Source organism: Calidris pugnax, unplaced genomic scaffold, assembly GCF_001431845.1.
Source record: "Calidris pugnax isolate Ruff unplaced genomic scaffold, ASM143184v1 scaffold20, whole genome shotgun sequence".
In the NCBI taxonomy this organism is placed as follows: domain Eukaryota; kingdom Metazoa; phylum Chordata; class Aves; order Charadriiformes; family Scolopacidae; genus Calidris; species Calidris pugnax.
Window position 1 is genome coordinate 10,465,559 of NW_015094510.1, and position 17,628 is coordinate 10,483,186.

At 42.8% G+C, this 17,628-nt stretch overlaps 1 protein-coding gene across 1 annotated transcript; it reads right to left on the bottom strand.

Moving 5' to 3' along the window:
- Positions 1-1,977: 1,977 nt before the first annotated feature.
- LOC106902329 (inositol 1,4,5-trisphosphate receptor-interacting protein-like 1) lies at positions 1,978-2,979 on the bottom strand. The gene has a single exon (XM_014965728.1). It carries the CDS (start codon positions 2,977-2,979, stop codon positions 1,978-1,980), a length of 1,002 nt encoding a protein of 333 aa, XP_014821214.1.
- Positions 2,980-17,628: the final 14,649 nt, after the last annotated feature.

The window sequence follows — 17,628 nt, forward strand, 5'->3', positions numbered from 1 at the left end:
GACACCCACCCTCTAAATATTTACAGCTGTTGATCAGTCTTCTCTTCTGCAGACTAAAAAGACCTAGCTCCCTCAGCCTTTCCTCATAAAAGAGATGCTTCAGGCCCCTCATCATCTTTGTAGTCCTCTGTTGTACCCTCTCCAGCGCTCCCTGTCTTTCTTCAACTGGGGAGCCCACAACTGGACACAGTACTCCAGATGAGGCCTCACCAGGGTGGAGTAGAGGGGCAGGATAATCTCCCTTGACCTGCTGATCACGATCTTCTTGATGCACCCCAGGACGACATTGGCCTTCTTGGCCTTCTTGGGGCACATTGCTGGCTCATGGTCATCCTGTTGTCCACCAGGACTCCCAGGTCTTTTTCCTCAGAGCTGCTCTCCAGCAGGTCTGCCCCCAACCTGTACACGTCCAGGGGGTTATTTCTCCCCAAGTACAACACCCTACACTTGGCTGTGTTGAATTATATCAGGTTCCTCTCGGCCCAACTCTCCAGCCTGTCCAGGTCTCGCTGGATGGCGGCACGGCCTTCTGGGGTGTCAGCCACCCCTCCTCGTTTTGTGTCACCAGCAAACTTGCTGAGGGTACATTCCATCCCTTCGTCCAGGTCATTGATGGATATATTGAAGAGGACTGGACCCAGTACTGACCCCTGGGGAACACCACTTGTTACAGAACTCCAACCAGGTTCTGTGCCACTAATAACTACCCTCTGAGCTCTGTCTTTCAGCCAGTTTTCAATCTACCTCACTGTCCATTCATCTAACCAACACTTCCTAAGCTCACCTGTGAGGATTCTGTGGGAGACTGAGTCAAAAGCCTTGCTGAAGTCAAGGTAGAAAACGTCCACTGCCCTCCTTTCATCTGTCCAACCAGCCACGCCATCGTAGAAGGCTATCAGGTTAGTCAGACATGATTTTCCTTTGGTGAATCCATATTGGCTACTTCTGATGGCTTTCTTTTCCTCCATATGCTTTGAGATGACACCCAGGATGAGGCGTTCCATCACCTTTCCAGGGATGGAGGTGAGGCTGACCGGTCTGTAGTTTCCCGGGTCCTCCTTCTTGCCCTTTCTGAAGACTGGGATGACCTGCTCGCTTTGGTGAGCAGCGATAGGACACAAGGAAATGGCATGAAGCTGCATCGGGGGAAGTTCAGGGTGGACGTTAGGAAGAGGTTCTTCACTAAGAACCACCTTCACTAAGAGAGTGGTCTGTTGCTGGAAGAGCCTCCCCAGGGAAGTGGCCGTGGCACCAAGCCTGTGAGTGTTCAAGGAGCATCTGGAGAAGGCTCTGAGTCCTAAGGTTGAAGTTTAGGTGGTCCTGTGAGGAGCAGAGCATTGGCCTTGGTTGATCCTTATGGGTGCCTTCCCAGTTGAGATAGGATAATAGGTAGAAGGCCGTACAAGGCCGGGAAATTTCACGGTAACCCGAGGGCCAGGGAGGCAGAAGGCTGCCCAGAAAGGCAGCTCTGGTGGGCAGAGCAGGGGAGTAGGGCACAAGTTCTTCTTTTGCTTTGCTTTGGCGTGTAGCTCTTGCTTTTCCTGCTGGACCGCCTTAGCTGAGCCCACAAGTTTTCCCACTTTTACCCCTAAGATTCTCTCCACCATCCCAAGTAGGGCAAGGGACTGAGCAGCTGTGTGATGCCCAGCTGCTACTGGGATTGACCCGCCAGCCCTGGCAAGCCAAGGCCCAGGGACTCGCGAAAGCAGAGCGCGCTGCGGCCGCTCTTCTGCACAACGCTCCCCGACCCTGTGGCAGCTGAGCAGCCAGCACCCTATGCCCGCCTTTGCCAACCAAGTGATGCCCGGACTCTCACAGACAGCGTTTGTTCAAACAAGTCATCTATTGAAAGCTATTGACAGAGGGTCAAGGGTCACCAAGGGAAGGGACTCGGGAACAGGGAGGGAGGGCAATTGCTGCCCAGGGGTAAAGGGAGTGAGACTCTGTTGCCAGGCAGGCTCCTGGCAGCGGCTCCTTTCAGCTCAGGAAGACATAGGAGTCGCCTTCCTTGACGCCGAAGAGCATCTCAATGCGGACGGTGCTGCCGGAAGCGTTCGTGAGCCGGAGGGTGCAGGAGTGCCTGGAGGGTAGCACCGTCAGACGGCAGTGTGCCGACTGAGGCATAACCGCCCAGGCCCTTTTCAGCAAGATCTGCAGCCAGCGTGAGGTTTTGTCGGTGTCCAGGTAGGGGCCAGTGCAGAGGGTGCCCAGGAGGCTGGGAGCCTGTCTTTCCTTCAGCTCCTTCTGGGGGTGGTGGAGGAAGCAGAGCATGTCCTCGGCCAGCTGCTCCCTCATGCACGTGCACCGCAGCTCGACACGGAGGCTGGCCTTCCTCTCCGCGGTGCCCTTGCTGGAGGAGGTGCCCACGTCCACGTGGAAGGCATGGCCACGAGGGGGCTTCAGGGGCACGAGGAGGCGGTACACGGCATCGTCCTCACAGCCACTCCAACCTCCTAGGGCGCTGCTCACCCCGACGACTGGCCTCGGTTCTGGCATGAAACTGTTCCGTGACAGTTTTCGGCAGATCCGCAGAAGTTCGTCAACCAGCTCCTCCACCATGGTGAACGACTCTGAGAGGTCCAGGAGGCGCTGGGCCGAAATCCTGCGCCCATGCATCGCAACCCTGGCTGTTCCTTCGGACTCCTCTCGTTCGGCCTTCTCGGTGGTGGTGCGCTCCGTGCCGCTGTTGCCTGTCTGGCACCTCCGTTTCCAGAGCCAGCAGCCGAGTCCCAGTAGCAGGAGGAGGAGGAGAAGCACAGCAATGGCCCCGAAGTGCCATTGCCGCAAGGCAGGGAGGAGCGGGGCTGCCCAGGCAGCGGCAGCCTGCTCCAGCCCCTGCAGAAGCTCAGTCACCCGCTCTCGCAGGGACGTCTCACGCTGCTCCATGCGCTCTGGCATGGCCTCGTCCAGCTGAGCAGCCAGCACCTGCTGGAAGAAGCTTTGCAGAGCCTGGAAGAGCAACAGCCCTGTGGCAGCCATGGCCTGCAGGAGGAGAGAGAGAAGGGTCTCAGTGGGGCTGGGAGGGAGCTGGCAGTGGGGGGAGCGGGGCCGGGAGCCGCAGGGAGCTGGGGGCAGGCAGGAGAGGGGGGAGGCAGCGGGGAGGCAGCAAGGCCTGCGCCCAGAGCTGGCGGCAGCAGCGGTGGTGGCGACACCGTGCTCAAGGCGCTCCCGCCAGCGGCTGGGCCCTGGATGGTGTGTGAAGGGAACCCACCCCCCGCCCCTGGGGGGCCAGTCTTTCTGCCCCGGCCCTCTTCCAACCCAGCCTCCCCCCGCCAGCCTACTCACCATCGTCCTGGGCTCGAATGGCTCAGCGCTGCCGGACGGGGCCCTTTATAGCCACCCCCATGGTGACGTGTTACTTGCGGAATCCCAGGCGCCAGAGCGCATCACAGGGCCCCCTGGCAACCAGCCCCGCCTTGGCCCCCACCCCGCCTCAGCACCTGCCCCCTGCCCTGGGCTCCTGCTTAAGAGGGAGCTGCTGGGGGGCTAGAGTTTGGCTTTATTATCATCTGCCTGCCCAGGGCAACCTCACCATCAGAGACAATCCTGAGTGGAGGGGACGCATGAGGAGCATCAGCTCCAAACCCTGGCTCCCTACGGGCAACCTTCAACAGAAAGCCTAGAATCCCAGAATCCTAGAATCCTAGATTTGTCTAGGTTGGAAGGGACCTTAAAGATCATCCAGTCCAACCAGCAACTTAACTCTGACAAAAAAATAAATAGGAAATAGGAAATAAAAATTACTAAACCATATTCCTGCCGACCATGTCTACCCGCCTCTTGAACACCTCTAGGGATGGTGCCTCAACCACTTCCCTGGGCAGCCTATTCCAATGCTTGAAAACCCTTTCGGTGAAGAAATGTTTCCTAATGCCCAATCTAAACCTCCCCTGGTGCAACTCGAGGCCATTTCCATTGGCCCTATCTCCTGTGACTTGGGAGACGAGACCCCCTCCCCAACCTCTCTACACCCCCCCTCCAGGTAGTTATCTTGTAGGAGAGATGCTGCAGGCCCTTAATCAAAGGGCCCTTTGTGGCCCTTTGCTGCACCCTCCCCAGCAGTTCCCTGTCCTCCTTCAACTGGGGAGCCCACAACTGGACACAGTACTCCAGATGGGGCCTCACCAGGGTGGAGTAGAGGGGCAGGATGACTTCCCTCGCCCTGCTGGCCACGCTCTTCTTGGTGCACCCCAGGATGCCATTGGCCTTCTTGGGGCACATTGCTGGCTCATGGTCATCCTGTTGTCCACCAGGACTCCCAGGTCTTTTTCCTCAGAGCTGCTCTCCAGCAGGTCTGCCCCCAACCTGTACCGGTGCAGGGGGTTATTTCTCCCCAGGTGCAGCACCCTACACCTGCCCTTGTTAAATTTCATTAGATTTCTCTCGGCCCAACTCTCCAGCCTGTCCAGGTCTCGCTGGATGGCGGCACGGCCTTCTGGGGTGTCAGCCACCCCTCCTCGTTTTGTGTCACCAGCAAACTTGCTGAGGGTACATTCCATCCCTTCGTCCAGGTCATTGATGGATATATTGAAGAGGACTGGACCCAGTACTGACCCCTGGGGAACACCACTTGTTACAGAACTCCAACCAGGTTCTGTGCCACTAATAACTACCCTCTGAGCTCTGTCTTTCAGCCAGTTTTCAATCTACCTCACTGTCCATTCATCTAACCAACACTTCCTAAGCTCACCTGTGAGGATTCTGTGGGAGACTGAGTCAAAAGCCTTGCTGAAGTCAAGGTAGAAAACGTCCACTGCCCTCCTTTCATCTGTCCAACCAGCCACGCCATCGTAGAAGGCTATCAGGTTAGTCAGACATGATTTTCCTTTGGTGAATCCATATTGGCTACTTCTGATGGCTTTCTTTTCCTCCATATGCTTTGAGATGACACCCAGGATGAGGCGTTCCATCACCTTTCCAGGGATGGAGGTGAGGCTGACCGGTCTGTAGTTTCCTGGGTCTTCCTTCTTGCCCTTTCTGAAGACTGGGATGACATTGGCTTTCCTCCAGTCCTCAGGCACCTCGCTTGTTCTCCAGGACCTTTCAAAGATGATGTTCAGTGCCCAACAATTACTTCTGCCAGCTCCCTCAGCACTTGTGAATGCATTCCATCAGGACCCATGGACTTGCAGATATCCAGTTTACTTAACTGTTCTCTAACTTGATCTTCCTTCACCAAGGGGAAGTTTTTCTTCTTCCAGACTTTCTCTGTTTCCTCCAAATTCTGTGGCTCTTGAGGGCTGGCCTGAGCAGTAAAGACTGAAGCAAAGAAAGCATTCAGCAGATCTGCCTTCTCTGCATTCTCTGTCACCAGAGTGGCCCTCCATGGTCTGCAGGGAAATAACTGTTCCACTTTGGTTCTGTCCAGAGACTGCAGAGAAATGTCTACTTTTGCACTTGGGCTCTCTCTTCCAGCTCCTTCTTTTCTCACATTGGTGTCCACAGGGCTCTTTCTCACACATTTACACTCCCCTTCACTGCCATGCAGTGTTTTGCCCTTTTCCAAATCTGTTTTCCCTGGGTGTGTCGCCATCTTGGCTGAGAAGCTCAGCTGTGCCTTGTGGTGGATCTATCAGTACTGGCTGGAACTGCCTGTGTCAGGAATAGTGCAGCCTCTCTTCACGGAGGTCACATCTGCAGTCCACTGCTGCCAGCACCTGAGTACTTGCACCCAATATAATCAACATATTAAAGTGAAAAAAAAAAAAAAAAGATTAAGATTTACAAATTTCTACAAAAATCAAAGAAATAGGATAAGTCATTTGTCCCATGACTGCAAAAAACAATTGGCCTTAAAGTCAAACTTGGTCCGTTGACCTCCAAAGATTAATTTATTCTATCATAAAAGCATAGAATGGTTAGTGTTGGAGGGGACCTTAGAGATCATCTAGTTCCACTCCCTCTGCCAGGGACAGGGACGACTCAAAGCCCCATCCAACCTGGCCTTGAACTTGACCAGGGATGAGGTCCCCACAACTTCTCTGAGCAACCTATTCCAGTGTTTCACCACCTTCACACTGAAAAATTTCTTCCTGCTATCTAATCTAAATCTCCTCTCTTGCCCCTTGTCCTGTTGCTGCATTCCCTGATCAAGAGTCCCTCCCCATCTTTCTTGCAGGCACCCTTCAGGTACTTGAAGGCTGCTGTAAGGCCTCCCTGGAGCCTTCTCTTCTCCAGGCTGAACAAGCCCAACTCTCTCAGCCTGTCTACATAGAAGAGGTGTTTTTTCCCTCTGACCATTTTCATGGCCCTCCTCTGGACTCACTCCAACAGACCCATGTCTTTTCTGTTCTAAGGATCCCAAAGCTGGACACAGGTGGGGTCTCACCAGAGTGGAGTAGAGGGGCAGAATCACCTCCCTTGACCTGCTAGTCACACTTCTTTTGATGTACCCCAAGATGCAGATGGCTTTCTGGGCTGTGAGTGCACATTCTATCGTTTTGCAGTTCTGTTAAAATAGATTTAATGCAATGATAGTCCAGTAGAAGTACCCAGTTAGAGGCTAATCAATCAATAAGGGGAAAGAACAAGATTCATTGCCTTTATCAATATTTATTTAAAACCTTAAAAAGGAAACTTATCACACAGTCTCCTTATGCAGTTTATGGGGAAAAAAAAGCACAAAACAAAAACAGGAAAAAAGCATTTCAGATATGTGATGACTCAAAGCTGACCCCTCTTTTTCTGTTGATTATGAATAAGAGCTTGATTATCAAAGAGTCTCACTAGCTGTTAGATGCCTAACTAGACTATTTTGGTGGTGGTATTAATTGAGATTAGTAGCAAATAACTCAAAGGTCCAATTTCAATACCAGTGAATCTGAGTATTCATATTCTAATATACTTTATGATTATTACCATGCCAAGATATGCTATTCATCTGTTTCTTTTTTAAAAAAATGTTTCTTTTTAGTTTTTTCATTCATTTTTGTTCAGTTGTAAATATTTGATAAGTACTATCTTTCTCCTAATTAATTGTGCTGTTCTTAAAACAAGGATATGTTAATCCCTGATCAAGCTTATGGGGTCTCCCCAAGACACAAATAATAAATTCTACTAAGTCTATGTACATAGAGTCTGACAAATATAAGTGATGGATATTCATTTCAGGCTTTTTAAAATTTATTTCTCACTATCATGTCAAAAACATTACATTGTGGGTACAGTACAACACAACAAATGAAAAATTTCATCTTGTGTCAAGCACAAAAGCTTTCAGGCTTTGAAGAGCATTAAAGATTTTATTTAGTGAAGATCACAAAATTTGCATACCTGACTTGTTTGTGACTTTAGTCCTTGTGAATTTAGATCACTTCCTATAGTAATAAAACTGTTACAGGAATTGTTTTGGGGAACTCACTTGTAACTAAAAGAGATTCAAACGTCATTTTCTTTCATTCCAACAAATGTTTACTCATTGATCCTTTTTAGGTTTGTTTTTTTTTGTTTTGTTTTGTTTTTTTTCTGTGTTTTATTGCAAGACACAGTCCTGAACAATCTAACTTTGAGATCATGTAGAAGAATAAGTATATGTTTCTGGTAAGAAGTCAGTCTACAAATTTGCTTGATAGAATTGTTTTCCCGAGTGCTGAACACTTCTTTTTCTTTTCTATTACTTTGTGTACTGCAAACTGAATTTAATATTTGATACATAGATTCAGTGCAGTTCCTTCAATTGAAAGTTTTGGCAGAGTCTGCTTTAAAATGTATCCAATAACAAGATTGCATTGTATTTTAACATTTCAGTAACAAGCTTTGTATTTGTATTCTGACCCCTAAAGTACCTGAGGCATCTACATGGAGCAGGGCACTTCTGATCTCAAATTGATTTGAAATTGATCTCAAGTTTCAAATTGTAACAGAATCATAGAATCATAGAATCATTTAGGTTGAAAAGACTGAATACCCAATACCAAGTCTTGGAGAACACCACTTGTGACTGGCCATCAACGGGATTTAACTCCATTCACCACAACTCTTTGGGCTCGGCCATCCAGCCTCTTTTCTACTCAGTGAAAACTGTGCATGTCCAAGCCATGAGCAGTCAGTTTCTCCCAGAGAATGCTGTGGGAAATGGTGTCAAAGGCTTTACTAAAGTCTAGGTATACAACATTCACAGCTTTTCCCTCATCCACTAAGGGGGTCTTCTTTTTCTAGAAAGAGATCAGGTTAGTCAAGCAGGACCTGCCTTTCATAAACCCGTGTTCACTGGGCCTGATCACTTGGCTTGTACATGCTGTGTGATAGCACTCATGTTGATCTGCTCCATAACCTTCCCCGGCACAGAGGTCACGCTGATAGGCCTGTAGTTCCCCAGGTCCTCCTTCTGGACCTTCTTGTGGAATCATCCTTACAGAGAATCACACTCAAAAAGCTGCCAAATATAAATGTCAATATTAGGAGGAGCTGGACGGAAATCACTGTCTCTGTTGACTACAATTAGTATTTAGTTGCCTGAAATTGTCTAGTTCTATTTTAGATGCTTTAGGCTTCTGTCTGTCATACCAGATGGGCCTCCTGTAGATCTACTGTCATATCTGCCACTCCCGTGACAAGGTCATGAGCTCTATGACAACTTGAATGGCATTAGACACCTAATGTGTGGGCAACTAATCTCACTTAAGATCATCTTAAGTTTTTTAATGCATTGTAGATGTACCTTGCATGTCAAAATCCCCAGCAAAACTTTAAAAAACTTTTAGGTGTCAAGTCCTATTTTAATTTTCCTAGTGATGAGGTTGTTTCAGCATCTATACAGTATAGAATAGAGTAGCCCTGGGATTAACAGTAAGTGTAGTTTTTTGCTGACCTTCAGTAATAAATTATAACCCCTTTTGTAGCAGGAGATGGGTCGTTTGTTACCTCATCTGCTTCCTAACTGCCTATATGAAAGAGGAAACTGCTAGGGACAAACTTTCTATCCTTGTTAACAATCCGGGCTTACAGTACATCTCTATGTGGGTTGACAAAGAGTATCTAGAGTCCTTATTCATCCACTTAATTGTGCTTGGGCTCTGCAAAAAGCAGTTTCTTGCATTACAGATTTTGAGAATGAAATTACTTGATAGGTTATTTCAAAATCTTATAACTTGTCTGCATCCTTAGCTTTGATGTTCATGAAGCAATGCTTTTAAATTTAATTTTCTATTTTCACTTAAACATTTTGTAGTGTATAGATCATTATAGCTTCTTAAAAGTTCATTTGTGTTTTAATAATCCGTATGAGTTCTTGGCATTTGTGTAGCAGGATCATGCTGTGAAATCTTAATTCTTATGCTATTATGAAAAACTAGTTTGGTTCACTTAAAAAATCTCATTTAGTTTCTTTATAAATGCTTCTTGCCTTAATCACTGAAAGATCTCCAGGCAGATTATATCAAATTGCCTTACTTTTCTCACTCACAGAGGCAAAAAATTACTAAATTTTTTTGTTTATGTCACTTATATGGAAAGCATTCAGCACCTTCAAAACAGAATTAAAGAAAAAGCAGTGGACTGAATCATGTTAGAAACATATACACGTTAAATCTACATTGCATAAAGTTAGATAATATAGACTTGTTATTGGATGCATTTTACAGTAGGGTCTGCCAAAGGTTTCAACAGAATGAACTGTGTTGAATCTATGTGTTGTTCAATGCACCGAGTATCCATGATCACTGCAGGGGGGTTGGAAAATAGTTTAAAAGAAGCTGGAACTAAATGCAATTTGAGAAATGTGTTGATATGTATCCAAACATTACATAAAGACTATGTAGTCAGCATCAACCTATGTTAATTTCATCTTGCTAATTACATGTATGATGTCATGTCTTTCTTTACACGATAATCACTTCAAAGGTATAAACCAGAAAAGCACACACCCCCAGAGAATGTAGGAGTGGTTTGGAAACAACCAACCAAGTATCAGCTTTTTGTTTCAAACACCAACAACAGTATCAATCGTTGGCTGTCTTGAATCACCTCCATGTCCTCCACATGCCTTAGAATAGCTTCTAGAAGGATCTATTCCATGATCTTCCCGGGCACAGAAGTGAGGCTGACAGGTCAGTAGGTACTTTCTACCCTTTTTAAAATTGGGTGCTTTGTTTCTTTTTTTCCCAGTCACTTCACCTGATGGCTATGACTTTTCAAGTATCATGGAGAGTGGCTTGGCGACTACATCAGCCAGTTCCCTCAGGGCTCTGGGTTGAATCTGATCAGGTCCTATAGAATTCTGTGTGTTCAGGTTCCCCAGGTGGTCATGAACCTGATCTCTTACAGTGGGAGGCATTTTGCTCCCCCAGTCCCTGCCTTGTGGTCCATCCACTCAAGAGATGTGGGAAGAGAGACTACTAGTGACACTGAGGTAAAAAAAGTTGTTGAGTACCTCAGCCTTCTCCTTGTCAGTTTGCCAGTCATGTTCATCAGAAGGGATACACTTTATTTGACCTTCCTTTTCTGGCTGATACACTGCCCTGGTTTCAGCTGGGATAGGGGGTTTTTTGGGGGTTTTTGTTTTGGTTTAGTTTGTTGTTTTGGTTTGGTTTTTTGGTTGTTTTTTTTTTGTTTGTTTGTTTGTTTGTTTTTTTCCCTAGTAGTTGCTGTGTTTCAGATTTAGTATGAAAGAAATGTCCATATTGTGTATGTGTATTGTGTATTGCTTTAGTTGTTGCCAGGTGATGTTTATATTTTTCAAAGACTTTTTTCATCTTCCCATAGAAGCTGATAAGGACCATAGATAGAATGACTGACTGGCCAATGGAATATTCTGTAGACTCAGCAAACAAATGGTGTTAGCCAGGGGCAGGAGGTACTGATTACTGCTCGGGATGGTGCTCATTCACCAATTTACAGGGTGATGAGAGTGACTTGTCTCTTGTATATTCTTTTATCGTTATAATAATAATTATCTTTTCTGTTATTGTTCCATGAAACTGTCTTTAGTTCAGCCCATGAGGGTTTTTTATTCCCTTTTCCTTTCTCATTCTTTTCTCCTGCTTCTTGCTGCTCTTCTGTGGGAAGAGGGAGAGCTATGTGACTGGCTGCATGGTCATAGCTTCCAGCTGAGCTTACACCATGACGTACACCTCTAGAAGCCTTTCTCATTATTCTTTGCGTCTCTTGCCAACTTCAGCTACAGCTGCTCCTTGGCCTTCCTGACCCCATCCCTACACAACTGGGCAACATCCCTATGGTCTTCCCAATGTACCTGATTTGAAATAGATAGGTTATCTATCTAAAACAGATTTCCTGTAATGACAATATTTGTGATATTATACGCAAGGTTTTAAAAAAGTGAATATATGACTACATGAAAGGTGACTAAAATAGAGGCTCAATACAGGTTTTCTAAAGTCACTGTTATGCTATCTGGAGCTATCCCTTAAGTAAGCGTTGCTGGTGTATTTGGTGTGAATGTCAAGGTGTTGGCAGCAAGGAGGCAGCAGGGGTAGTCTTTGTGAGGAGAGACCAGAGGCTGTCGGCTGAAACCAAACGCAGCTGGGTCTGACCTGTTCTAACCTGTTTCAAAGGACACACTACAAGATACTTGTGACGTCAACAGCCAAGCACCTCAGGGAAAACATAGTTAATAAAAGGCAAAACATGAGCAAAAAAATGTGAGAGACATCCCTGTGGACACCAAGGTTACAGAGGGAGGGAGGAGGTGCTCCAGAAGGCAGAGCACAGATTCTTGTGCAGCCTGTGGAGGAGACCACAGTGGAGCAGTTATCCAGCCTGTGGAGGACCATACACCGGAGAAACGGAAAAGTATGAGGAGGAAGGAGTGGCAGAGAGGAATCTTTATGGGTTGGCCACAGCCTCCATTCTCCATCCCCCTATGCTGCTTGTGGGGGAGAAGGTAGAGGTAAAAGATCGAAATTGAGCCTAGAAAAGGGGCAGGGGGAAGATGTTGTTTTATTTTTGCTTTGTTTCTTACTATTTAAATATACTTTAATTGATGATAAATTGATTTATTTTTCCCTTAGCTGAATCTCTTTTGACCATGGCATAAGCGGTAGACAATCTCCCTGTCTTTATCTTGACCCATAAGGTTCTTAATTGTATTTTCTCCCTCTATCCTTTTGAGAAGGCAGAGTGAGAGAGCAGTTTGGTGGGTGTCTGGCAGCCAGCTAAGGTCAACCCACCACAGCAAGTTTCAGTATTCAAGTCATAATTTCCAATAGGCTACACACATATATTTTACAAGCTAGAAGTATTTTGGTTTTCTTAATTTTAGTCATTTGAAGCATTGTGTATTATTTATTATTATACAATAATAATAACTTTATTTGTTATCTACTGACTTAGCAACAATAGTTTTTGACATACGATCTTTGTTTTGGCTGGTTTTGTTGTTTGGCTTTTTTTCTTTTAAAGTTTCAACAAGTTACTCTACAAAATATGCTAAAAACATCTATGCTTTAAAAGAGAAATATGATCTAATTGGGTTGAGTCTAAAACCAAGTGAAAACTGGGATACTAAAATCTGAGGAGAGACAGTGTACAGAGAGTTTGTATGTTGCAGAAAAGAAAAAGCCTAGTACATTACAAGTCTTTCAGCTTTGCATGGCATTCATAAGAATTTAAGATGAAAGATCTGTGTAATGGAGCATTTCTTGTAATACCTTGTCACCAGTAATGGTCAATACACTTCCGAAAGAAAGTACCTGGAACACTTGGAACAAATATGGGATAAAGTCTTTATTTAGCATATCTATCCTCTTTACCATGGCTATTCAAAAATCCTGCAAACACATTAGGATAGCTGCATCAGAAAGGCAGAGATGTGAATGGATATTAATGGACCATCATACTTTTTTATGACAATACAGGAAATTATTCTTTATAAGAGACTACATTCATGGCACAATCATATGCTTGGCTTTATAATACAGATGCCAAAGCAATTTATTTCTCCATTATTCCAGACTTCTTTATGATCTAGTGTAGAAGTGTGTGAAGAGATTTCACTCACTCCTCCTTCCTCCACACAGAAAACACATTTTTTTAAAAAGAGAGCTTTTACATATAGAGTGAATTTTTTTCACTTTTTGCACTTTATTTCCAATTAAGAATTCCTTTTTCTTTTAAGATCATGTACTGTCTCCATTTCACCTGAAAAAAATAGCAGAATAACAAAGCAGATGGTGAAATTTGGTACGGGGAAAGTATTTCACCAGTCATTAAAGTCTTTAGGCATGGAACACACTAAAAGTATAAAATACACACTAGAACTAGAAAATTGTGCCTTTAAAATAACTCTGCTAGAAACAGCTTTTAAATTTCGTATGAAAACAGCTCTGAGAAATAGTCATCCTTTAAGGTGACTCATTGCTTCCTGGGTTAGGCAATATGGGCAGGAGAAACACTTCCATTTCTAATTTTTAGATTTCATCAGTTAAAAGCATGGAATGCAAAATATTTTTATATGTTTTTTATAAGTTTTATAAGGTACATTTTTCTTTTGTTTATACAGGTAGCAATGAAACTGAAATTCTGAAAGGAAAGACACTTTAAGTAACACAAAAAGTTGAAAATTGTTAAGGGTTGTGCAGTTTTAAGTTTACTACAAAGAAACTATAGAGAAATCCATAACGCAATAGCTAAACCTTAACATATTCCTGAATAACCACAATATGAATTTGAAAAAAAACAAAACACCAACTAAACTAGATTTTTTGCATGTATGCCTGTTTTAACATGGAAATTAAGAGAAATTCTAATTGCTTTCTCTAATTATATGAAGATTGTCTTATATGTCTCTTACCATTTACTGTCATTGCTAGCATCATCATACTTTTTCAAGGCTGGAAAATTTGGGGTGGAGATAATGCTGTCTGGATGTCCTTGATCCCTCCTTATAGAAAAATGCAGGCTACAAAGTGTGTCTTTTTTATATACACTTCAAAAAAAAAAAAAAAATTCATTTTTACATAAGGACTTCTTTTCTATGCAATGATTTTAAGTATCACTTCTTTTATGGTCCTTATCTCTCGGAAGGAAAAAACAAAGCAAAATAAAAGAGCACTTGAGGTTTAGTCCTGGAACACAGCCTTTGTAAGACAACAGAGAGTGATGAATAGACCCTTCTATATCCCATTCTCTCTGAATTAGTACCTTAATACTTATTTTTAAAGCATTTTTAGCAAAAACATATATTTCTGTATGCATGATTATTTATCAGGTGAACTGGCATGTTATGACAAAAGCTTCACATTTTCTGCAAAAACCGCTGGTGAAGTATTAGGCGACCTGTATCTCTCAGGCACAGAAAACTGTTCCCTTGAGGTTGATTATTTGGCTTCCCGAATATGTCATTCTAAAGAAGAGCAGATACATCTTCCAGATTCAATTATGGAGAGGCGACACCATCATTTCCTCTTAATAAAACAGTTTATCTTGTATTGTGACGATCAGGAAAGCCAATCCTAATGAACAAAATGTCAAGCATAAGGGGGTAGGGAAGATAGCTGAAATGGCTCATCAGGTCAAGATATGAAGTAATCCAGCCCAGGAAAATTAAACAGCAAGTAGTTATTATTTGCAAAGACTGGGCTCATCTGCAGACTCATTAAATTTATTGTTTTAATTTACTTTTAAGTAAAAGTATAACTTCTTGGGTTTTAATACATCACTTACAGTCTAGGGAGGACCCAGCTAAATCATTGTTTAATGTTTGTAATGTACATAAAACATGTATACAATAATATTTTAGTATTTGGCCATATCATCTGCCTTGACTGAATGTATGCAAATATCACTGCATGTTTCCTACATGTTATATTATAATAACATGTGTGATGAAGTAAGGCCATATGCTGTTTGAAGTGGCTAATATTTAATAAATTAATGACTGGTGTCTATAAAACAGGACTTAAGTTGCTGGAATGTAACTATTTGAGAAGGAACTAGCCATCATTGTTTGAAATTAGGGTAACAATTATGGATCTTATTTTCCTCTGATCTGCTGTGAGACATTGAGGTAGTAAATTGAAAAAAAAAACACAAAACAAAGCAGAACAGGCAATACCCAGAGGCACTAAGAACTGGTATTGTATTGCACTGCCTCTACACCTTTATGCAGCAATTAAGAGTGTGGCAAGAAATGGTTTGGGTTTTTTTCAACAGAACGTCTATAAAGTTTTATAAACGTTCTTGCTCTGCAGTCAGGTAAAACAAAGACCTTTTGAAGTGTCTTACGATAAACAAGACACTAGAGTAGTCAACTGACTAAAGCTTTTCCTGAGCCTCTTGGCCTAAATTTTAGCACTAACTTTCCTATTTTTGACAAAAGAGAAAGATCAAATAATCAGCATCCTTATAATACATCTTTCCTGAAGGGTAGGAGGAGAGGAAGGAGAAGGAAGAGCTCAAGCTTACTCTCTACAGAAGACAGTATTTGACTTTATTAATGTGGAATAAATACACCGCTATAGCTTTGTCCTGAGTTTTCTATCTATCTCATGATTGGTTTCGGTGAAGAACCCAGAAACTTGGACTTTGGTCAGGCATTTAATCAAGTGATTTTAGGTCTCCTTAGCTACTGGATTTCAAGACAAAATGGGCTGAGGGTTTCTGAGGAGTTTTTGTTGTTGTTTAAATTAGCAGTTTTATCCTGAAGCTAAAATGACAAAAGCCACTGAAATTTCACTATCTAAGTGAAAAAAAAATCCTGTGATCCTCTGAAAAATCACTAGTCCTCCTGTGAGCAAATCTTCGTGTCACCATTTCCTGCATCAAACTAATTAACTCAAGCATCAAATTGAAGCATAGGACATTGATCTAGATGGAAGTGGCAGGGAGCACTGTTTCCCCCAGCATGTTTCCCACTAACTCAGGTGGAGATCAACACAAGGATTATCATAACCTCAAGAACCTTTATTTTCTATCCATACCTTCATCATGGAAGTGTGGGGAATGAGGGTTTCTAACCTCTAGTGTGTTTGCCAAAAATTACTTCAAATTGAAGGGAACACAAATAAAAAGCTCTAGTCATGTTCCATGGTGCTTGGCTTTAACTGAATCTTTATAAGAGACTAGGCGTGAGCATTAATTATTTATTAAAAAAAAAAAAAAAAATTGTAATGTTCATCCTAAAAGTTCTTGGGTACTAAAGAAGCAGCTGCCCCTAAACCTTGTAAATTTTTTCCATTACTTTCTTCAGAACTTTACAGAGTATGAATTTTAAAAATACTGCAGTACAAAAAAAAAGACAATGAAGTTAGAAAAATAATAAAAACAATCAAGAAGCTTGTGGAAAAAGTAGCATGTTACTGCTATTTTATCACAGTTTATTTTGTAACTCAAATGAGATTATAAATGCAGCAACATAATTTTCTGAAGTTCGTATGCTATTTATTCAGTTGCCATGCCTGGAATGCAAAATACTTTATTCTTCTATTGTATTTTAGTCCTTTCATTGTTCAGATCTAGAGAATAAACACATCATTACCATTACAATCCAAGTTGGGAAATGGGTAAAGTCAGAAATTAAAAAATCTTTGATGTCCATTGTTCCGTACAATATGTAAAGTTGCTAAGGAGGACGTGTCTAAAGTACCTTGATTCAATTTGAGCATGGGAAGTCAGAGACAGAGATATCATTGTAGTGCCTACGGGAAGGTCATGCTAGAAGTGCACAGCCTGATTTAGAGCTGAAGGCCATCACACATCTGGACTTATCAGAGTTTCAGAGTGGAATGATGGAGTGCATTTCAGGCTGCAAGCACTGCAGTGAGGACAGTCCTTTTTCCAATAAAAGCTGAATAAAAGGTTGTAAATTTATAGTGCTACCTGCTCTCTTTCTCTCATTCTCTCTACCTTTCCCTACCTCCATTTTCCCTCCTTCCTCTTAACAAAAATAGATGCAGGGTAATTTTTTAATAGAAAGCAAACCAAAAAAAAGAAAACAAACAAAAAAGCTCCCATACATTTAAATTTAGAGGGAATCCTTAGTATTCGGACCTGATCTCACTCTTATACCATACAGGATTTTTTCTCGTTTTTTCTTTTTTTTTTTTTCTTTTAAAACATTTTGGATAATTAAACACCCTTATTAGTTAAGAAATTGAGAAGCATTAGAGGCAGTGTGAAAAGAAAGCAAGAGAGCTCCAGTGTGTTTTGCTGTCCTCTAAGGACTTTCAAAAGCTTATATATTGCCTATGTCTTTTTCTTCTCATAAATATTAAATAGAATTCACTATGAAGGAAAAAGAGGGTAATTATTACACAAGTCTATACATACAGATTCCCATTCCAAATGTTATAAGGCATGTGGTTTTTTCTTCTTTTAACATAACTTACATTTTAACGTAACCTACATTTTTAATATCTTGAAGTTTTCTTGCAACTTGATATAATTATTCTAATTAAGTGTAACACCAGATGAAGAGCTTACTAAACACTATAGATGACGCAATATGGTCTTGTGTTTTGAAGGGTTTGTTTTTGTTTTTTTTTTTTAATTGATTCTTTTCCTGGCTTCTTTTTCTTTCAAGGACAGTTATATCAGAGCTATATCTCTTTCTACATATTAGTGAGAATTTAAAAATTAGTGGGAATGTAAGTATGAGTGATATTTTTTATAAGACTGATTATGCAGCTTCTTCCATCAGGACAGTCACTGGACATACCCTTCTTTATGTAT